The sequence below is a fragment of the Aspergillus homomorphus genome (assembly GCF_003184865.1).
Source record: "Aspergillus homomorphus CBS 101889 unplaced genomic scaffold BO97scaffold_2, whole genome shotgun sequence".
In the NCBI taxonomy this organism is placed as follows: domain Eukaryota; kingdom Fungi; phylum Ascomycota; class Eurotiomycetes; order Eurotiales; family Aspergillaceae; genus Aspergillus; species Aspergillus homomorphus.
The window spans coordinates 1,246,089-1,268,075 of NW_020291888.1; the positions used below are offsets into that span (position 1 = coordinate 1,246,089).

The 21,987-nt window shown below is 51.1% G+C and overlaps 6 protein-coding genes across 6 annotated transcripts; 4 read left to right on the forward strand and 2 right to left on the reverse strand.

The window, feature by feature from the left end:
• Window positions 1-1,880: 1,880 nt before the first annotated feature.
• BO97DRAFT_335312 (bifunctional carbamoylphosphate synthetase/aspartate transcarbamylase) lies at window positions 1,881-8,769 on the forward strand (the record flags this gene model as incomplete). Its single annotated transcript, XM_025691426.1, has 3 exons — window positions 1,881-2,598; window positions 2,660-8,658; window positions 8,713-8,769. 3 exons carry the CDS (start codon window positions 1,881-1,883, stop codon window positions 8,767-8,769), a joined length of 6,774 nt encoding a protein of 2,257 aa, XP_025556196.1.
• Window positions 8,770-9,626: 857 nt separating this feature from the next.
• Window positions 9,627-10,494, reverse strand: BO97DRAFT_439949 (uncharacterized protein; the record flags this gene model as incomplete). The annotated part of the gene is made up of 4 exons (XM_025698028.1): window positions 9,627-10,049; window positions 10,164-10,193; window positions 10,239-10,367; window positions 10,417-10,494. The coding sequence occupies 4 exons, from the start codon at window positions 10,492-10,494 to the stop codon at window positions 9,627-9,629; spliced, it is 660 nt and encodes a 219-aa protein (XP_025556197.1).
• Window positions 10,495-12,907: 2,413 nt separating this feature from the next.
• Window positions 12,908-14,574, forward strand: BO97DRAFT_453080 (uncharacterized protein). Its single transcript, XM_025699056.1, has 3 exons — window positions 12,908-13,170; window positions 13,221-13,457; window positions 13,517-14,574. Exons 1-3 carry the CDS (start codon window positions 12,980-12,982, stop codon window positions 14,502-14,504), a joined length of 1,416 nt encoding a protein of 471 aa, XP_025556198.1. The 5' UTR covers window positions 12,908-12,979; the 3' UTR covers window positions 14,505-14,574.
• Window positions 14,575-15,243: 669 nt separating this feature from the next.
• BO97DRAFT_453084 (putative MFS transporter) lies at window positions 15,244-17,016 on the forward strand (the record flags this gene model as incomplete). The annotated part of the gene is made up of 3 exons (XM_025699057.1): window positions 15,244-15,340; window positions 15,390-16,439; window positions 16,492-17,016. 3 exons carry the CDS (start codon window positions 15,244-15,246, stop codon window positions 16,707-16,709), a joined length of 1,365 nt encoding a protein of 454 aa, XP_025556199.1. The 3' UTR covers window positions 16,710-17,016.
• A 912-nt stretch (window positions 17,017-17,928) lies between these two features.
• BO97DRAFT_410539 (iron-containing redox enzyme family protein) lies at window positions 17,929-18,747 on the forward strand (the record flags this gene model as incomplete). The annotated part of the gene is made up of 2 exons (XM_025696138.1): window positions 17,929-18,199; window positions 18,290-18,747. 2 exons carry the CDS (start codon window positions 17,929-17,931, stop codon window positions 18,745-18,747), a joined length of 729 nt encoding a protein of 242 aa, XP_025556200.1.
• Window positions 18,748-19,925: 1,178 nt separating this feature from the next.
• On the reverse strand, window positions 19,926-21,773 carry BO97DRAFT_420432 (MFS general substrate transporter; the record flags this gene model as incomplete). Its single annotated transcript, XM_025696656.1, has 8 exons — window positions 19,926-20,275; window positions 20,337-20,496; window positions 20,567-20,821; window positions 20,880-20,939; window positions 21,050-21,135; window positions 21,205-21,393; window positions 21,467-21,511; window positions 21,569-21,773. 8 exons carry the CDS (start codon window positions 21,771-21,773, stop codon window positions 19,926-19,928), a joined length of 1,350 nt encoding a protein of 449 aa, XP_025556201.1.
• Window positions 21,774-21,987: the final 214 nt, after the last annotated feature.

The following is a 21,987-nucleotide window of genomic DNA, read 5'->3' on the forward strand; positions in this document are numbered from 1 at the left end:
ATGTTCGAACAGAATCGAAAACAAACAAACAAAGAGATAGTGACACTATCCGTGTTGAAAGACGACAGAAAGGTAGACGATAATGACCTGCGTAGAATTCATGGAACAATTAGAAAGAGTCGCCAGGCAAGTTCGCGTGATCGGAGTAAGCGTTTTTGCGCCGAGTGAAGTGAATAGGGAGAGCTACCGGATGATGAAACGATTTGCTGCAAGAATTGACGCAGCTCACATGCGCCTGCAGCAGTGGAGGGGAAGGTCGCAGGGAAATTATCAGCCATCTTGAGATTTCATGCGACAACGCCCAGGCCGCGTCTTAGCGCAAGGTAAGTAGTTGCTTGGGCCTTGGCCAGCCAGTCTGAAGCACTGACCTGAATGGTGAGACCATTACGTAGGGAGATTCGAAGGGCGGCCAGCCTTGATAATGGCGCGGGCTAAGCTCGCGGATAAAAATATATAGAAGGGCTACGGAGCGACCGACCCCTTCAGATTGTATGAGTACTTAGGTATATTCATGCACATTCTGCGATAATTTAACATGCCTCGATCCTCCACTTTAATTTGAATGATCTTACTCGTATATTGAGCAACTATATGTTTTCTTCACACCAATTCTACCATAACAGCCCCGGAATAGTTGCTTATTGAATGTTGGCCCATAGGTCCGTTTCGTCAACGAGATAAGAAAGGTCAGATGACACTGCATAAACTTGCCACATTCCGACCACTGACTTGTTTTCATACTTCATGATCATACGCATGAAACTAAATCAGGGTAAAGTCATCTGCTGCCCTCATATACTGCCACCCAAAGTACTTATACTCGTGTACGGAGTACATTGCACTCACTCTCTGCAGCGTTACTACCCTCCGTGTACCGGGTCTACCGCTCAACCGGGATCGGTACCGCCATTCGGGGCAAGGGATCGCTGATTCGAACTCCGTAATCGATCCAGACCAGATCCAAAGCAGGGAACTGGACTGCTGTTCACCGCCTGCAGTAATTCCGCTGCACGCGAGGTCGATCAAGGCTGGAGTGGCGAGCTTTTCGATATCTACCAATCATGTGCTCTGCCAAGTGACCGTAACAGGAATAGGGCGACATCGGCAAATATTAGCTGGGGACGGACCCCTCCCATACAAAAATACCTACGGAGTACGGATACGGAGAAGTCACAGCACAACCGGCCCGTTTCTGTGTGGCGTGTGCAGAAAAGAGCCACTTACCCCCTCCTCCTCCCCTCCATTTCTCCCCCGAACCCCTCCAGGAAACCGATGATCGGAGTTGACGAAGTATTTTCATTAGCCAACAGTCAACCTGTATGACCTCACCCACGAGGTCACTGCTCTGGCTATTGTGCCCCCCTCCCCCTGCCTTTCGCCTTCACAGGTTTATGAGGAGCTATGGTACAATTATAAAAATATGTGACTAGAATTGCAACGCGTTGAAGAGGGTTGAGTAGTCTTTTTTGAACGATCGCAAGCGATAAAGGGGGCTATTATATAAAAGAGTGAGCTACACGAAAGCAACCAGATTGACTCAAAAGAGTAAGGTCAAAAGTGAAAATCCTAGAAAATTTTTCCTCGCAAGCGGTAGAAGGCGGCAGAACGCTCAGCAATCCCCGGATCGGTGAAACGAGTAGTCCAATGAAAAAGCTCCATAAGACCCCCGTACACAAAATTTTTACTCTGAGATTTCTTCTCTTCCTCCTCTTCTCTTTCTTATTATTCCTCCTCCCGTGCAGAAGCAGCAAAACGACATCCCTCCCTTCCTCTTGCATCTCTACAAAAGGATCTTGGAGGCTGCTGATGCTACGGTAGAGAGAATACCTCTGACACACAGTCCCGAGAGGACCTTTTCCCCTCCCCCACAATCCAGCGCTATGCCCCAATCCACCGAGGAGGTTACGCTCCCCTCCAGCCCTCTTGCTGGAGGCGCCGTGGCCTACAATCAGATCAGCAAGGAATTGCAACCGCTTCCTCCTATGGAAGCTCACAGTGGAGCCGTCATTGCTCCCGCATCCTCCCCGACTCGTGACAGCGATGGGAGGATGATGTCCCTTGAGCTCGAGGATGGCACAGTCTACCAAGGCTACAGCTTTGGTGCTGAGAAGAGCGTTGCTGGTGAATTGGTCTTTCAAACCGGTATGGTAGGATATCCCGAGTCGGTCACCGACCCCTCCTACCGGGGCCAGATCCTGGTCATCACCTTCCCGCTCGTCGGCAACTATGGTGTTCCGTCTCGTGATGCCATGGATGAGCTTTTGAAGACTTTGCCCAAGTACTTCGAATCGACTGAGATCCATGTGGCGGCTTTGGTTGTCGCGACCTATGCCGGAGAAGATTACTCTCATTTCCTGGCCCAGTCATCGCTAGGCCAATGGCTGAAGGAACAAGGAGTTCCTGCCATGCACGGTGTTGATACTCGTGCTCTTACAAAGCGTATTCGTCAGAAGGGCAGCATGCTTGGTCGCATGCTCCTGCAGAAGTCCGAATTTGTGGATAGCGCCACCGAGGTGCCCACAGAGAAGGAGAGCTGGAGACCTTTCTTTGAGGAGACGGAATGGGTTGACCCTAACAAGAAGAACCTCGTTGCTGAGGGTGAGTTCCTATATCAAACACTTACGGTCGACAACGAATCTCACTGACGCTGGTCCCACAGTCTCCATCAAGGAGCCCAAGCTCTTCTCACCTCCCGAAAATGTTGCCCTCAAGCACCCCTCCGGCCGCCCGGTTCGTGTCCTCTGCTTGGACGTGGGTCTCAAGTTCAACCAGCTGCGCTGCTTGCTTGCCCGCGGAGTCGAGGTCCTAGTCGTTCCTTGGGACTACGATTTCCCTACACTTGCCGGAAAGGATTATGACGGTCTGTTCGTCTCGAACGGTCCTGGTGACCCCGCTACGCTCACTACCACCGTCAACAACCTGGCCAAGACCATGCAGGAGGCCCGAACCCCCGTGTTCGGTATTTGCCTGGGTCATCAGTTGATTGCCCGCTCCGTTGGTTGCCAGACCCAGAAGATGAAGTTCGGTAACCGTGGCCACAACATTCCCTGTACGAGCATGGTGTCCGGAAAATGTCACATCACTTCTCAGAACCACGGTTATGCTGTGGATTCCACTACCCTTCCTGAGGGCTGGGAGGAGCTTTTTGTCAACGCCAACGATGGTAGCAACGAGGGTATTCGCCATGTCAGCCGACCCTTCTTCAGTGTTCAATTCCATCCCGAGAGCACACCCGGACCTCGGGATACCGAATTCCTGTTCGACGTTTTCATCAACACCATCAAGGACACGATTGCTTCTCCCGAGGCCCTCACTAAGCCTGTCTCCTTCCCTGGCGGCGCCAAGGAGGAGAACATCAAGGCTTCTCCCCGTGTTTCCGTCAAGAAGGTTCTCATCTTGGGTAGTGGTGGTCTGAGCATCGGACAAGCCGGTGAATTTGACTATTCTGGTAGTCAAGCCATCAAGGCTCTGAAGGAAGAAGGAATCTACACCATTCTGATCAACCCTAACATCGCCACCATTCAGACATCGAAGGGTTTGGCGGACAAGGTTTACTTCCTCCCAGTCAACGCAGATTTTGTGCGCAAAGTCATCAAGCACGAGAGACCTGATGCTATCTACGTAACTTTTGGTGGCCAGACTGCGCTGCAGGTTGGTATTCAACTCAAGGACGAGTTCGAGTCTCTCGGCGTCAAGGTTCTCGGTACTCCCATTGATACAATCATTACGACTGAGGATCGTGAGCTTTTCGCTCGCAGTATGGATTCAATCGGTGAAAAATGTGCCAAGTCTGCCTCTGCCTCCAACTTGGAGGAGGCTCTCAGAGTTGTTGAGGACATCGGTTTCCCCGTCATCGTTCGTGCCGCCTACGCCCTTGGCGGTCTCGGCAGTGGTTTCGCCGACAACATGGATGAGCTGAAGGAACTTTGTACCAAGGCCTTCGCTGCCAGCCCTCAGGTTCTTATCGAGAGGAGTATGAAAGGCTGGAAGGAAATTGAATACGAAGTTGTTCGTGATGTTAGGGACAACTGTATCACTGTCTGTAACATGGAGAACTTCGATCCTCTTGGTATCCATACCGGTGATTCCATTGTCGTTGCTCCTTCTCAGACTCTCTCGGACGAGGACTATAACATGCTGCGTACAACGGCCGTCAATGTTATCCGCCACCTTGGAGTTGTCGGTGAATGTAACATCCAGTATGCCCTCAACCCCTTCTCGAAGGAGTACTGCATCATCGAGGTCAATGCGCGTTTGTCAAGATCTTCTGCGCTTGCTTCCAAGGCCACTGGATATCCTCTTGCCTTCATCGCCGCCAAGCTGGGTTTGAACATCCCACTGAATGAGATCAAGAACTCTGTGACCAAGGTCACCTGCGCATGCTTCGAGCCCTCTCTCGACTACTGCGTTGTCAAGATCCCCCGCTGGGATCTTAAAAAGTTCACCCGTGTGTCTACTCAACTTGGGTCTTCCATGAAGAGTGTCGGTGAAGTCATGAGCATTGGAAGAACCTTCGAAGAAGCAATTCAGAAGGCCATTCGCTCGGTTGACTTCCACAATCTGGGTTTCAATGAAACTAATGCCCTGATGTCCATCAAGGGTGAATTGCAGACTCCCTCCGACCAGCGTCTCTTTGCTATCGCCAATGCCATGGCTGCTGGTTATAGTGTTGACGACATCTGGAAGCTCACCTCGATTGACAAGTGGTTTTTGAGCAGGCTGAAGGGTCTCAGCGACTTTGGAAAGCTTATGACCTCCTACAATGCTACGACTGTGCCTAGACCCTTGATCAAGCGCGCCAAACAGCTTGGTTTCTCAGATCGCCAGCTTGCCAAGTTCTTGAGCTCCAACGAACTCGCTGTCAGACGCCTGCGTGTTGAGTCTGGAATTATCCCAATTGTCAAGCAGATCGATACTGTTGCTGCCGAGTTCCCCTCATTCACTAACTATCTCTATCTCACTTACAATGCTTCGGAGCACGACGTCAATTTCAACGACAATGGTATCATGGTCCTTGGATCCGGTGTCTACCGCATTGGCTCTTCTGTCGAGTTCGATTGGTGCTCAGTGCGCACTATTCGTACTTTGCGTGATCAAGGTCACAAGACTGTCATGGTCAACTACAACCCTGAAACTGTCAGTACCGATTACGATGAGGCTGATCGTCTGTACTTCGAGAACATCAACCTCGAGACCGTTTTGGACATCTACCAGTTGGAGTCATCTAGCGGCGTGATTATCTCTATGGGTGGTCAAACCCCGAACAATATCGCTCTGCCCCTCCACCGCTTGAACGTCAAGATCTTTGGTACATCGCCTGAAATGATCGATGGTGCCGAGAACCGTTACAAGTTCTCCCGCATGCTTGATCGTATCGGTGTCGACCAGCCAGCCTGGAAAGAACTTACCAGCATTGACGAGGCAACCGAGTTCTGCAACAAGGTCGGCTACCCCGTGCTTGTGCGTCCGTCGTACGTGCTCTCGGGCGCGGCCATGAACACCGTCTACTCTGAGCACGATCTGGCTAGCTATCTCAACCAGGCCGCTGATGTCTCGCGTGAGCACCCCGTTGTCATCACCAAGTACATTGAGAACGCAAAGGAAATTGAGATGGATGCCGTCGCTCGCAACGGTGTTATGGTCGGACACTTCATTTCCGAACACGTCGAAAATGCGGGTGTTCATTCTGGTGACGCTACTTTAATTCTGCCCCCCCAGGACTTGGATCCCGAAACTGTCCGTCGCATTGAAGAGGCCACCAGGAAGATCGGTAATGCCTTGAATGTCACGGGTCCTTACAACATTCAGTTCATTGCGAAGGACAACGACATCAAGGTCATTGAGTGCAATGTCAGAGCTTCTCGCTCGTTTCCGTTCGTGTCCAAGGTCATGGGCGTCGACCTCATCGAGATGGCTACCAAGGCTATGATTGGCGTCCCATTCGCCGAGTACCCCCCTGTCTCTATCCCCAAGGACTACGTCGGTGTAAAGGTCCCTCAATTCTCGTTCTCCCGTCTATCAGGTGCCGATCCTGTTCTCGGAGTTGAGATGGCTTCGACCGGAGAAGTTGCTTCATTCGGACGTGACAAGTATGAGGCTTATCTTAAGGGTCTGATTTCGACCGGATTCCGGCTTCCCAAGCGCAACATCCTCTTTTCCATTGGTTCCTATAAGGAGAAGATGGAGATGCTTCCATCCATCCGCAAGCTTCACCAGCTGCAGTACAATCTCTTTGCCACCGCTGGTACTGCGGACTTCCTTAAAGAGAATGGCATTCCCGTCAAGTTCCTTGAAATCCTGCCTGGTGAAGAGGAGGATATTAAGTCTGAATACTCCCTCACTCAGCACTTGGCGAACAACCTCATTGATCTCTATATCAACTTGCCGTCTAACAACCGCTTCAGACGCCCAGCAAACTACATGAGTAAGGGTTACCGTACTCGTCGTATGGCCGTTGACTACCAGACTCCTTTGGTCACCAACGTTAAGAACGCCAAGATCTTGATTGAGGCCATCGCCCGCCACTATGACCTTGCTGTGCGTACTCTGGATTATCAGACCAGCCACCGTACTATCATCCTTCCTGGACTGATCAACGTTGCTGCGTTTGTTCCTGGTCTGGTCACCCCGGGCTCTACCGATTTCGAGCTCATGACCAAGGCTTCCATTGCCGCTGGCTTCAGCATGGTGCGCGTTATGCCCGTTGGTGTCGATGCCTCGGTCACTGAAGCTGCTGCACTGAATATTGTCCAGCAGAACGCTCAGAAGAGCTCTTTCTGTGACTTCAATTTCTCCGTGTCAGCGACTTCGACCAACGCTGACCAGATTGGTCAGTTGACTGGAGATGTTGGCTCTCTCTTCATCCCTTTCAACCACCTTTCTGGTAACATCAGCAAGGTCGCTGCTGTCACTAGCCATTTCGCTGCTTGGCCTTCCAGCAAGCCTATCATCACTGATGCCAAGTCTACCGATTTGGCTTCCGTGCTGCTCTTGGCCAGCCTTCACAGCCGCAACATTCATGTGATGAACGTGACTTCCAAGGAGGACATTACCTTGATTGCTCTCAGCAAGGAGAAGGGTCTCAAGGTGACATGCGATGTGTCCATCTTCTGCCTCTTCTTCTCCAAGGATGAGTACCCTGAGTCCTTCTTGCCCTCCGCTGAGGACCAAAAGGCCCTGTGGGAGCACTTGAGCACCATAGATGTCTTCTCCATCGGTAGCATCCCCTTCCAGATGGCCGGTGACAAGGGTTCTCCCGTCGTCGGTATTGCCGAGTCGCTGCCTCTGCTGTTCACCGCTGTGGCTGAGGGCCGCCTGACGGTCGAGGACATCATCGCCCGCCTCTACGAGAACCCCAAGAAGATCTTCGAGATTCATGACCAAGCTGACAGCTCTGTCGAGATTGAGATCGATCGTCCTTATCTGTTCCAGAGCCCCCATGTCTGGTCGCCACTTAACGGCAAGAACGTCCGTGGTGCTGTGCAGCGTGTGACCTTCCAGGGCAAGACTTCCTGTCTTGATGGCGCGCTCACGCCTGACGCTCCCAAGGGAGTTGACATGTCTACTCATCGCATTGCCCCGGCTTCTCCGTCTGTGAAGGCCATGTCACCCATGGTTCGCGCCCGCCCGGAGAGCTCTTTTGATCGCAGACTGTCCATCTCTGGTACTCCTCTGCGCCAGTCCCGCCGGGCTGCCGATCAGGTTGCTGCTCCCGCTGTTGGCGAGCTTGGCCCTCCCTTGTACACCCCCGTGCCTCAGGTCTCCTCTTCTCTGGTGGAGATGCTTGCCCGTTCTCCCTTCAAGCAGAAGCATGTGCTTTCCGTCAATCAATTTACTCGCGCTGACCTGCACTTGCTCTTCACCGTGGCTCAAGAGATGCGACTTGGTGTTCAGCGCCAGGGTGTCCTTGACATCCTCAAGGGTCGTCTGTTGACCACGCTGTTCTACGAACCTTCCACAAGAACTTCCGCGTCCTTCGATGCTGCTATGCAGCGCCTTGGTGGAAGGACAATCGCTATTTCCACCGAGCACTCTTCAACGAAGAAGGGCGAGACCCTCCAGGACACTCTGCGAACCCTCGCCTGCTACGGAGATGCTGTTGTTCTGCGTCACCCCGATGCTAACAGCACCCAGATCGCGGCCAAGTACTCCCCGGTCCCTGTCATCAACGGTGGCAACGGCAGCGTCGAGCACCCCACTCAGGCCTTCCTGGACCTCTTCACCATCCGTGAGGAGCTCGGAACTGTCGGTGGTCTCACCATCACCTTCACTGGCGATTTGAGATATGGCCGTACCGTCCACTCTCTGCTCAAGTTGCTCCAATTCTACGACGTTCGGGTGCAACTTGTCGCCCCTAAGGAGCTGTCTCTGCCCGAGGAGGTTCGCCAGCAGATTGCTGCTTCTGGCCAGCTCGTTCTGGAGTCTGAGCAACTGACGCCCGAGATTGTCGCCCGCTCTGATGTCTTGTACTCCACTCGTGTTCAGAAGGAGCGTTTCGCCGACCTTGAGCAGTACGAGCGCCTGAAGAACAGCTTTGTCATTGACAATGCTCTTCTGAAGCACGCCAAGAGCCATATGGTCGTCATGCACCCCCTGCCTCGGAATGCCGAGATCTCAGAGGAGGTTGATTTCGACCAACGGGCCGCTTACTTCCGCCAGGTTAGTGTTGTTTTATCCTCTACTATGCTTGAATATCCACTGACTTTGACACAGATGAGATATGGCCTTTACTGCCGCATGGCCCTTCTTGCCTTGGTCATGGCTCCTTAGGTCATGTCTGGGTTATCTTACGATATGCGGGTAAACCAAAGGATATCTGTGCTCTCACAGTTCTGACTGGCGACCTCGATTATCATGTGTTTCCTCTTGTTTCCCGTTTCGGCATTGGCTTTCAAAAAGTTGATCAATGTCTTTACATACACCGCGTAGGCTATTCGCGAGGCAGTTTAGAATGCTCGCATGTTAGATTAGATGAATTTTCCCTATTATGAATTATACGATCCCGTTATGTGTATGGATTGTATTCTGTGTGTGTTGTGTGTTGTGTGTTGTGTGTTGTGTGTTGTGTGTGTGTGTTGCGTGTGTTAGGTGTTATGTGTGATGTGCGTTGCGTTCGTTGCGTTTTGTGTTTTTTTTGTGTTTGGCGTTTTCTTCTGGTTTTTCTTCTTGATTATTCTTTCTTTCTCTTTGGTTTCTCTTTCTTTTCATCATTTGGGAATTGGGTTTGGCAGCGACATTGGGAAATGGGATGGAAAACTGGCGTTGGTGATGGATTATCAGCTGGAAGGCTTTTTTTGGGCGGGACTGGATCCCGAAAACTTTATACCCCCTGACGACATTCTGCCACGAACGACTACCACTACATCTACAACTCCGCGGTCCTCAATGGCCCTGCTGCTTATAGCGATCAATCTAATCTTTATTCTCTTGATTCATTCCTCATCGAATAATCGGTTCTCTCTTTCAAATTGCTCGTTCTTCACCAGGTCATTCCTAGTTCTGTCATCGGAGTACCGGCAACGATCTCAGCTCCCTGTCCCTGCTCATGATACACGTGATATTCTGCAGAATACCGATCTCATTTACTACCAGAACTAACTCATAGACCCTGCGTTTGTCAATATTCATCACTCAGTAGCATAAGCAAGTGCATCAGCAGCATTATCACCCTCAACACGGGTACCGAGGATATTGTTGACGGCCTCCCAGTTTCTAGCCTTGGCAGCAAACGCGGGGGTATCATCCACCCGCCCGAAGTAAGTCATGAACACACTCCCTTTGACCTCCTTGGCCACCCATTTCCGGATAGTCAACTCCATATTCGTGTCAATCGTGCCCGCATTCTTGAGGTTCGAGAGGGCGTGGCAGACGTTGTTGCACTCGTAGTACGTTCCCTTTGCCAGCTCATCGCCGAAGGCCTGGATGGTTGCCTCGTTGGTGACCTCCAGCAGGTCCGCGAATAGTTGGTAGGTTGCCTGCTCGCCCTGGCCTTTGCGTTGGGTGCAGAGGAACGTCGAGATCGTTGAGCGGATGAAGTCGGCGGTTTCGTGCTGAGATGACAGGGAGGGTTAGGCGGGAACAAGTCATAGAGCCAAAGGAAATGGTCGGGGAAGTTTTAGAAGTAGGAGGGAGCTTGGGCTTTCATTTTTTTCCCCAGGACTTACGGTGCTCTGCTGCTTCAATGCCCTCAATTCCTAGTAATGATAGTGAGCTTCCGGGAAGGAATTTGAGGATTTCACTTGATAAGCGCCATCCAGCATGAGGTGCGTGACGGCCCGGACAGTCACGATGTCGTAGACAATATTGATATCATCTTCGGACGGGGTGGGCTCGTTCTCGTCGGGTTGATATCGGGTCCGGATGGCTTCCTTCAAGAGAACTTGGAACCGGGGGGGAGAAAAGTCCCTTGTGGCCGACCTTATTGTGTGATCCGCAGAGGAGAAACCCGTTGACACTCTTTGCGGTCTCTGTCGGCTCGGATTTCCAGGCACCCATGTTTTGTTCTTCCTCAAGGAAGTGTGTGAGCGGAGGGTAGATGAAATTAGACGACCAGATTAAGTGGAAGGTAAGACAATGTGTGCTAATGTAAGAGGGAATCTCTTGAACTACTTTACGACGGCACTATGCTCTTCTCATACCCCAATATCCCATCTAGTTGTCGATGTCAGAAGGTATTTATGGATATTGATAGCAGGACCCTCAGACCCTCGAATTTACCTTAAGCGCCGAGCATTGGAAGCAATAATCTGTAGGTGAGAGATCGGCCATGAGTAGCCACGATCACGCGCATCCAATCGACATGAAAGAGACACCGATCGCCATATACCATCATGCATACCCCTCATCTACTTCGTACTCTTCCTCAAGATTGTCAGCCCCTCCAGCCTAGGCAGTGCAATAGTGGCCTATCGGGCGCCACTTTCTTGCTGCAGATCTCGGCTCACAGGGATGGCCTAATCTGATGGGCCCAGATCGCGGGCGAGACTTGTCTGAGAGATCGGGCTAATCGACTACTACGAGGGGATCGATCGTCCTACCGCGTTTCCGTCTCGTCTTGGTGTCTCTCACTGCACGATGTAGCTGGTAGTCGATCATGGCTCAATACAAGTGCGACTGGCCTCTATCCTTGGGTTGTGTTGTGAGCGGATCGAAACATGGGAAAAAAACGCTTCGATTTGACAACTGTTCGTCGCGCAGACAATCCCGGGGCGAGGGGGGGGGTTTATACTCGGTTGAGCGGCTTCCTAATTCGGCTCCTCCAGGACGCACAGGTAAGTGTTGTTGGCAGCGGCCCCGGGGCTAGAGCACCGTGCCATCATACCATGTAGTCGGAGATTGGGACCTAACCTTGAACTCCCTCCCGCCCAGGCTCCAGCGGACCTGATTCAGATCTGGCCCAGATTTGCTCCCTCTCCCGCCCCACTGCGGCTGCGGGCGGGATTTCCGGCGGCTATGCCCGAATAGTTGATCGAACTATTGACCCCTCTCATCCACTTCTCATATTCATTCCCCCGCGGTTGGCTGCTGCGGCTTGCCCGGTCTTCAATGTTCCTCAGGAGCCTTCTTGCGCTCAGCTCGGGGTGAACGGAATAGAAAGCTTTGTTTGTTCTTTCTCTATTGTTCAGCATAATATTGTGTACACTGTGCTCGATCAACTCCCCGCAGAGATTTATGTACTTGTACTGTACAACCTGCACCACTCTTTACCCTACCAACTTTACCCAGCTTCTCCGAGTCTGTTAGGTTTAACGCAGAGCTTTGATCGCCTCACATCGGTACTAGCATGTCTCAATTCTTCTGATTGACTCTGGTGGGCAATTGGTACGGTCACTTCAAGAGCTCCGTACTTTATGTGCGACGATTTGCGGGTCTGTGGCCCCCGTAATACCAAATTGCTCGAGCCCCATATCCAGAAGAGCTTGTTGGCCAAATGCAGTGAAGAGAAATCCATCCACTCAGAAGCGAGCATTGATCTCACAAATTCGATAGTTCTCGATCTGCTCCGGGTCATCGGCGGATTCAAGCAGGAAATCCGGCCCCCAAGAGCCCTGGTAATCCCGGAATGGACGAAATTCACCCTGTTGATACAGCCAATGGATCTGAAAATTAACAGAATGCCCACTTCTGTTCCGAAGAAAGCCTTAAGACTCACCCGCAACAGTTGTTCTTCCACCGGCTCGATCGGCATCCGCTCTGGAAAGCGAGCTCCATGGTGAGCTTCATTGCCAAATATTGGATAAGGGGCAGATTTCTGGTGGGCATCGCCGACCCACGTCTCCCGGGGACTACACTTCTCGAGCTCGTGATGAAACTTCTCCAGTAGTGAAGCTCGAGTCTCAAAGTCAAATCTGCTGGGTGACAGATATGGCTACCGTCTGCGGGAAAGCAAATATTTTGAAAGTGGTTCGTTGGCTTCTTCATGGTTGCGCTTGCGATAGTATCAAAGGAGTACTGAAGGGATTCCACACTTTGGTGGCTGTATGTTATCTAAGTGTTGCTCTTGATGCACACCCCCATAGTGTCTTAAGACAAATGCACTTGTATCAATTACGTACGACTTGGATCAGATCGAAGATAGCGACCATATGTGATGGAATTTGCATTCCTGGCGAGGGATTTAACTCTGACACCCGTGACTGATTAGTGCCACGCTATGGAGTACTTTGCAGTGATGCGTGATGAGCACCTAGTGCGCCCCGCATGTACTGTACTCTATCACCTCCGCTAGACTACCCATATTCTGTACGAAGTAAAAGACCCACTTTAATGAAAAAGACTCAAAATATGGTCAAGTCGTCAAGTGTCGGTCGGTACTAGTTTGTATTTTATACTGAGATAAACAGTATATAGATTAAGTGATAGTCCCTTAGAAAACATGCATATCTGCACCCCACATTCTCTTTGTTCCTGCTTTCACAGCTCTGTCTCTCCCATATTAGGCTTCTTCTAAGGCATACGTTATTGACCGAAGATCGAGGCTATGTCTAATCCAAGCACGACAAAAGGGTTTGATTTGGGTGATGTCCTGGCCATCGCCAGCGTCCACCCTTTCTACTCCGCCACCCCATATCCTCCGAGGCGCGAAGAATTGCCCGCTCTGTTGGCGAACTTTCGTGAGTCGGCAACAGAGTTCAAGTTATCATCGTTCCCATTGACCCGGAAAGAGGCACTGTAAGCCACCCCGCTTTGGCTTTCGTGGCCTGCGTTGCTAAAAATACCAGGTACAAGGAAATCGCCAGACTGACCACTGATCGAGACCCTCGGAATGGATATCGACAAGAGAATTACATCAGCACGACTGGCGGGGGATCTGGCAAGGGCTCACCGATGGTTTTTGCCGCAGATTCGCAAGAGAATCGGCAACAACGGGCAGCCACTGGGTATCTCTTGCGGTCATTAGGGATAACAGGGCCAGGAGACTGGGTCATGACAATGCACGTTTCGGGACATTTATATCGGTAGGTTATAGTTGGGAGCTGATCGATAGAGAAAGAGAACCTGCTAACAAAGTGGACAGAGCATTGGATCTCATGGCGGAGGTGTTCGAGGCGTCTGGTGCTTCGGTTCTTTGTGCCGGTAGCCAAATGGAACAGGATAAGATAGTCGAGACGCTCATTGAATATCAAGTAAATGCCATTGCCGGGGACGCAGGTCAGATCATGCAGTTATCACGGCACATCTCTACCCTCTCAGAGGACAAAAGACGGCAACTGCTGATCAACAAAGTGATATATACCTCGGAGCCGATGACCGTGGCCCAGCACAGCTTCCTAAGCTCTCTCTTTCCCGATGCAGCCGTCTCTTCAGTGATCGCAAGTGCGGAGTCTGGACCCTGGGCTGCCTCGCCAGCCAAACTGACAGAGACAACAAAGGCAGAGAACTATGCCGACTTTGTTTATGACCAGCGTTCGATGCATCTCGAGGTATTCCCCTTCGCTATTGAGGACTATCAAGACCCGGATCGTGTTGATGCTCAGCCTCTTCCTGATGGCAAAAAAGGTCTGCTTGTGCAAACCTCGTTGCAGAGATTGCGTCATCCTCTCATCCGCTACGTTTGTGGTGATGTTTGCTCGCTTCACCCTTTGCCAGAAACGATCAAAGCCGAACTCTCAGCAGAGGACGCACCTCATTACAAAGTCGCACGGATATATGGACGAGATCGACGAATGAGTTTCGATTGGTACGGGGAGTATTTCGAATTTCCAGTTGTTCAGGAGGCGATGCGCACCGAGACATGGGGTATCTTGCAATATCAGATTATACGGAGGTACAATGAAGGAGATAAGAGCAACCTGGGTATTGTTCTTGAGCTCCGTGTGCTACGGCACGATGAGCCAGGTACGATTAGCAAAGAAGAAGTGACACGGGAGTTACGAAAGCTCTTCTGGGTCTTTGAGAACAACGAAGAATTGTTCGACTTGCGATATCTGTCTGACTATGAAGGATTCCTCCGAAGCACTACAGGGCGAAAGGTGATCAACTTCATTGATCAGGCCCAAGGCTAGATGAACCAAAGAGTGCCATTGAGAACCAAATCATGCTGTGGACGCTCCGGCGGCTCTTGAAAACACCGTCATCAATCTAGCTAGATTTGCCAACCATGTATGTATCATGTAAAGTACCACTACGTATACATGTTCATGTATTTCGAGTTGTTAAAGAAATTTTCAAGATTACACACCAGGTCCTTACAGCATAAAACTAGGAAATTGAACTTTTTTTTCTTTTTCCTTTTCAGCTTTTCTCAAGAGAAAAAGAAAGAAAGCCTTCAAGTAGGTAATAGTGAGCAGGAAAAAGAAAAAAGAAACCCAGATTTCGCATCCTAAATCCCACTATGGATCTGCATAGTTTCTTTCCTGTCATTTCCCGGAGACACTAAGTCCGAGACCATGGACCCACAAAGTCGCATATACGGTCTGAGATTCAATAGTTCTTTTATTTTCTGCATTAGGTGCTCACGGACTGGACCGAAGCGAAAATCACCCTGCCTAACTGTCGGACCAATTATATTACAGCGCCAACGATGCTTTTCTAGTATAGATGATATACATAGTACTTGTCGTCTCTGACCAACCCACACCTGCGGTATGGGTTGGTGTCACCTCATGAATAAAGACATCTCACGAATAATCTCTTAGATCCGGCTTTAACCAGATACTCCAGGTCTGGGTTGGCCAGAGACGACGAGTACAACTTTTCCCTTCGACTGGATTCAACTGCTTGGTCAACAAAAACTCAGTCAACATGAAGGATTTCCAACGCAGCAATCGGACTATAGGTCTTAGCTGGCGTTCTTCTAAATGGTTCATCCTCTCAACAATTGCAATTGCGTTATTTTCGGGTTTGTATACCACATGAATCCTGATTGAGTGGATGGCTGACAGTGCAAGAAACGTTCCTCTATGGCTTCCTTGTACCTATGCTGCCATACATGCTTCAAACGCGACTGCATGTGAGTCAAGTCAAAATCCAACAGTTGACGTCACTTGTGCTTGCCGTGCATGGAATTGTCTCGGTGGTGTCAGGTCCAATCATCGGCCATTTCGCCGATAAATCCTCAAATCGCAAGCTCCCGTTACTACTCTCGCTTATCGCGTGTTTCATCGGTACTGGCATGGTCGCTGGCGCAGACTCGCTTGCTGTGCTCTTCATCGGCCGTGTGATGCAGGGGATTGCTGGATCCTCAGTCTGGATCGTTGGCCTTGCGACCGTAGCTGACACCGTGGGCGGGGATGATATGGGTAAGGTCGAGGGCATAATGATGTCCTTTCTCTATTTTGGACTGATCGGCGGACCATCCATTTCTGGTCTACTCTTGGAGCACGTGGGCTATTGGTCAACGTGGTGCTTGCCGTTCTTGCTCCTCATTATAGACTTTTGTGCACGTCTGGTCATGGTCGAAAGTCGGCCCCTGCATATCCCTAGTGCATCCAGTGACAGGCGAGAGTCGACAGGATCGCTAACCTGTGACGCTGCCACCCCGTTCTGTACTTCAAGCCAGACCCTTCAAGCTGGTTCCACTGCAGGGAACTTCTGGTCTATCATCCTTACCGATAGGAGGGCGCTGACTGCGTTGTTTGTGGTTGTATCGACAACAACGGTTAGCACAAGTTTTCATGCGACGCTCCCCATTCACGTGCAGGAAACATTCGGCTGGGGTATTGGGGCGAGTGGCTTCTTGTTTGCTTGCCTGAATATCCCAACCCTCCTGGTCAGCCCAGTGGCTGGTTGGCTACGTGACCGGTTCGGGGTGCGCTATCCTGCCACGGCATCCGCGGCTTTCCAAGCAGTGATGCTAGGGCTCTCCGGTCTTGCCGGTACCGATTATCTCCCTTGGACTAGTGTCCGGACCGGAGGCGGCGCGTTGTACACAGGTTGCATGCTCGCCATCGGTGTAGCCCGGCCATTTACGATGAATGTGGGCCCCGTCGAGCTTTCCTGTGAGTGTTTGTTCGGCCAAAATCGTCGCCGTTCGCTTCTGACACCATACAGCCATTGTCAGAGGGTATCAGGAGGAATCACCTGGCATATTCGGACCCGAAGGGGGTATGTCTCGTGTTTTCTCTCTTGATGATGTTGCTGCATCTCTTGGGACTGTTCTGGGTCCAATTATCGGCGGGTTTCTCAAAGAATATGCCGGATATACCTCCATGTGCTGGACGTGGAGTAAGTACTGTACCGGCCCTCCGATGCATCGACTGCCATTTTAACTCGTTTCAGGTATCTTATACACTACCCTTGCAGTTCTCGTAATGCATTGCCTGGGCCAAAGATGAGGACGGAAGAGAAATAAATGAGAAAGGCATTGAAAATAGTCGAGGCTACGAGTCTGCAACTCTATACCTAGGAGTAGGCAGCTCTCTATTGCTGTACGGTGGTCAAGGACGGCTGAACGAATTCCGACGCCCAAGGGTGCCAAAATCCTGTAAACATTTCGTGTTCAGAAATCATTTCCATGGCCAAACTTAACTCAAAGCGTTAGGACGGTCTTTGATGTAACCTGCATCGAGATCATTATTGGTCAACCGGTCTTTCAGTACAGTAAATCAGGGGCTTTGTACGGGCGATCGATGTGCTTTTTTTTTTTCGCTTGACCGTCTGCTTCAGAATAAGCCTAGGCAATTTCCGATGTTCAGTCAGGATCGACGGGGCCTGATGGTTCTGAATTGTACCGACATTAGAGTATTTCTCGGTCCGATATGCGCCACCAGAAGCTACCTATGGGCTCGATTCATTCTCATGCAGTGTGAAGCAGGTAGTGTAAAGTAGATTGACAGCAGCTGTACCCCATCGGGGAAACTGGGCGAACCCTCGCGCGGAAAATGTGGTTCAGCTCACGGTGGCGCTCAAACATCTCAGGGCTAGATCTAGCTAGACCTTGAATGGGGTGCAGAGCCGGCAGCGTGTCGTGCCTCACCACCGCTGCTCAGACACATCCCGGAAAATGGGGACATTCATTGCAGTGTCTGATATGTGCCAAAGTTCCTCAGAGTTACACCACGCTCGCCCCAAAAGAAAATACAAGTCGTTGAATTTCACAGGCTGAAGTTGGGCCAGATTCGCGAGTGGTCGAGGGTGCAATCACACGCAGGTGCTACAGGGCAGCCTGCAATGCTTCATAAGCCCCTCGTTAACTAACCTAGCCCATAAATAATAGCAATCTACAAGTTTGACTATCTCATGATGCTTAGAGCTCATTTACCAGGAATAGACCTCACATGGAGTTACCGGGATTTGTCGCGATGACCAATGACTACTCGTTTATTGTCCTGGCGCTGTTTTGATTCTTATTGGCTGCTATCGTCGATTATTACTGTCAGGGATCCATTCTTTCGTGCCATTCAGACGTTTCTCAGGTCTAGAAGCAGAGTATGCGAAATACCGAGCTTCAGACGAAGAACTCCCAAGCCCATCCAATGGTATCATGAGATGTACTTCCAGCTTCAAAATCTTGAAAAGCATTCCAGCGTGCTTGAATCAGCCCGCGATGAGCTTCTGGCTATGCTAGCGGAAACTATTTCGCTCGCCCTCGAGGATGGCAAAAAGGGTATACTCCGCATCGATACCTACGATGCAAAACGACCCCGGGAATTCATCAACGAAGAACAAGAGGGGATCATGATGGAATGGGCGAAATACCTCAGTCGAAGGTCACTTGGAAAACACCCAGAACTATTCGGGACGATTGATGAAGCTCAAAGTTGGCTATCTTAACGGGCTCCAGCAAAACTGGTCGATGGCGCTTGGCTCAACCATATCCATAAGCTAACCACCCCCTTGGATCTCCGAGGAGTCACCAAGAATACATGGCAGATTCTATCGGAGGAGCTCGGTGATGGGGATCCGAACGAGAACCATGTCTTTGTCTATGCGAAGCTTCTTAAAGAAGTCGGGTGCTCTCTTCCAGATCCTGGAAGTCGCGACTTCATCAAACCATCGTTTCTAGCGGCCATGGATGATGAGCGGTCCTGGAAAGCGGTCGTTGCCCAGCTTCTCATTTCACTGCTCCCTCTCGAGTTTCTTCCCGAAGTACTCGGCTTCAACCTTCACTACGAGCTTGTCAGCTTAGAAGCGATGACGGCAGCTCGTGAGTTGAAGGATCTTGGTGTCGACCCTTCCTACTTCCTCCTTCATATATGTATCGGTAACGCGGACTCTGGACACACCGCGATGGCGTTGATGAACGTCATCGACTATCTTGAAACGATCAAAGAGACTGGTTGTAAGAGGACTATTGACGAACAATGAAGACGCGTTCAGGCTGGATATATTTCATCTCAAACCTTGGCTGTTTCTCCCGCTTGCGACGTATCAAAGTCTCCGGAGTCAGTGATCGAACCGTCGGGACATGCCAGAAAAAGCTTGCCAATTGACGCTCTGACTCTTCAGGTTATACCCTGAGGTGTGAGTGATCGTGCGTGACATGATGGCGCAGAAGCAGGGGATCGGTTTATGAGTGGCGCCCTTTGCTGATCAAATGTGTCACAAGATTGAAATCCAACTATTGAACCAAGAATCTCCCGGCCCATCCAACCTAATTGAGCACTGCAGCCAATGTATCACTCGCATAACCCATCACAAATAATCAGCCTGATCGTGGCCCTTGCAGTTGCCAGATTTTCCTTTCTAAAAGCAATGTTCATTCCGCGGTTTCTCTCGCGTCCTTCAACAGCAGTAATGTCCGGCGTCTTTCGCTTATCCTGGGCACTACCCACTGGACCGAAGTTTGCAATTCAGCTGACGATGGTCGATCTCAGGGATTAATAAACTCGCCTGGTTCTGGGCTTGGCGTTCAACCCAGACACGAAGATCTGTGGACGAAAATAGGTTGGCCGTCTTGAAGTATCGGTCGAATATGGCCTCCGGCTATGGCCAAGGAGGGAGCTCCGGCCTTCCTGGAGTGCTGGTGCGCGGCAAGATCGCCAGTACTGGAAACCAACTTTACATGGCGTTCACCCCGATCCGATACCCAAAGACACTGTGGCGTTAATTCCTTGAGCTGAGCTGGATTGAAGGGCACCCACCATGACTCTTCACTGACCGCATAGAGCTAAGATGTCAGATCGGAACAGCTCATCCCTGGGCTAGGGTGTGATAAACTTCCTGTGCTTCATGCTTTTTGATCTTGGCTAACATATAGCCCAGAGGCGATCGGCGATTATTCCACGTACAGAGTGTCTCGCGTTCTTGAGAGCGATAGCGAGACCCCGCGCCATGGGGATTTAGGCTTACCGACTGCCTTCTCTGTCGGTTTAATACTACTTCCTGCTCCCGTGCACTGTCTTGCCTTTTCGATATGGCTTGTCAGTCCAGCTTGGACCGCCGTCTATGAGGAGATCCATGGACACAGTTAATTGGCAAGGTTCTATCTAGACAGCCTCCCATCTATTTGAACCGATGCCCCTCTCTCCAAGATAACCTATAAATCAAGTCTGAAACACCCACCTCGGATCTCCATCCCCAAAGAATTCTTCATACTGCCTAGAAAGATCCCCGCGCAATCCCTCCTTCACCCGGTTCTCTCTCTTCAAGACTCGCCACAGCACAGTGACCACCACCGATTTCCCCACCAAATACCCCAGCGCAAACCCATGGCCCAAGAAATACCGGGGCTTCGTCTCTGTCCGATACAGCTGCGTGCCCAGCACCGCCCCAAGGTTCCCGATGGAGATCTGTAGCGCGTTGGCGATGGCGCGCTTGGACTGTCCGGAGACGTTGTTGGCGGGCCACGCGAGCATGGTCGCCACGACCGGGTAAAATCCCGCGGCTGCGAGGACTGTTCCTAGGTAGGAGACGCCGGGTCGGGGGTTCAGTAAGGAGGAGGATGTACCCCACACAAGCCAGGGTGGCGGCAGCGAGGATGAACGGCGCGCGGCGGTGGGTACGTTCGGAGGGGATGGCGGTTGTGAGGGTTATGAGGAAGGCGAAGGCGTAGGGAGGCACGGTGAGGAGTTGCGCTGGCGCGGAGGTGTAGCCTAGGGTTGTGATTATCGTGGGCTTTGTTGGAAGGATAGGGGTTGTTAGTAGGAGTGCGAAGAAGGCGCAGACGCAGGTTATGTAGGCTTACCATGAATAGAGTTAATATGTATAGTGGTAATGATAAGGTGTGAAACGCTAGGCCGTAGAGCCAGACCTTTGGGTCCTGGAAGGCGTTGCCGACTGCATCCCAGCTGAATTGCTCGTTACGGGTGGCGTCGCTGTCGTTCTTGAGACGGTTTTTGATGTAGGTCCTCTCCTTGTTGGTGAGAAATTCAGCGGTCGAGGGATAGTTGAAGACCCAGCAGTAGGCGGCGATGGACATGACAATTGTGAGAAGGCCTTCCTGTATGGTATCAGTTGATGAAAGGACAAAATCAGAGGGTTTCTAAAGTCACACTTACCGAGATGAAGATCCATCTCCAGTCGTTATAGCCTCCCACGCCGCGCATATGCGCGATTTCCTAGCTGGCGTCAGTCATTGCCTGGAAGACGCCCAATCTAAAAGACCTATCCAGGCAAAAATCCCGCCGAACGCGCCAGCCAGCGACGCAGCACTGAAAAATAGAGCTACTTGGTAATGTTGCTCGTTTCGTTTATACCACATGCTTAGGTAGAACATCACGCCGGGGAACAGGCCACTTTCGGCGATACCCAGGGCTAGATGTCTGGATTAGCACGCGCATGCGCATTCATCTCCATGCTGTCGACGAACAGGAATAGACTTACGCAGTCGCGAGACCAGAAATCCTGCGTAGTTCTGCACGACTCCACAGAGCTTCGCGACGACACCCCAGATCAGAGTCAGAGTAGGCAGCCAGGTCCGAGGTGTGGTCTTCTTCAGCACAATGTTGCATGACATCTCAAACACATAGCCGATGAAGTATAGCGTTAGGCCGGTGAGGTACTGATCTCCTGCTATGTGCGCCATTAGTACTCTGTATGTACAAAGAGTGGGTATTCATCATAGATAGATAAGAACATCACCTACACATGTCGAGATCGGTACCCATGCCTTTCAAGCGAGCATTACCGACTGTTGTGGGAGTGTTAGCGCCCCTTTACTCATTGAAACCGGAGTCATGAAAAATACCATTGCTCCGATCGAGAAAAGACAGCAAGTACAGTATCGTCAGCGGAGGCAAGAGTCGATAGTCCAGTTTCCGCAACAGGGTTTTCGCATTGACATCCGCATGTTCGGCGATGCTGCTGTCGCTGCTTGGAGCCCTATCGCTGTTGTGCTGGCTTTCCGGCGTGGGGTGCAATCCCACGTTTTTCTCCTCGGTAGTCTCTGCCATGGTTCCACTCATGCTGCAGCAGATTGCGCTCGAGTGATTGACGCTAGGGGTAGAAAAGCTTAAAGCCCTGGCTCACAGGGGTAGTATGTGCCCCCATGCTGGTGAAGATATACTCTTCATGCATGTTGTCTTCATCTGCACCAAGTCTGCCACATTGGCGTGATTGAAGATCCACCCCGCCGTTAGAAGCTCGCGATCTCCGCGGTGAGGATTG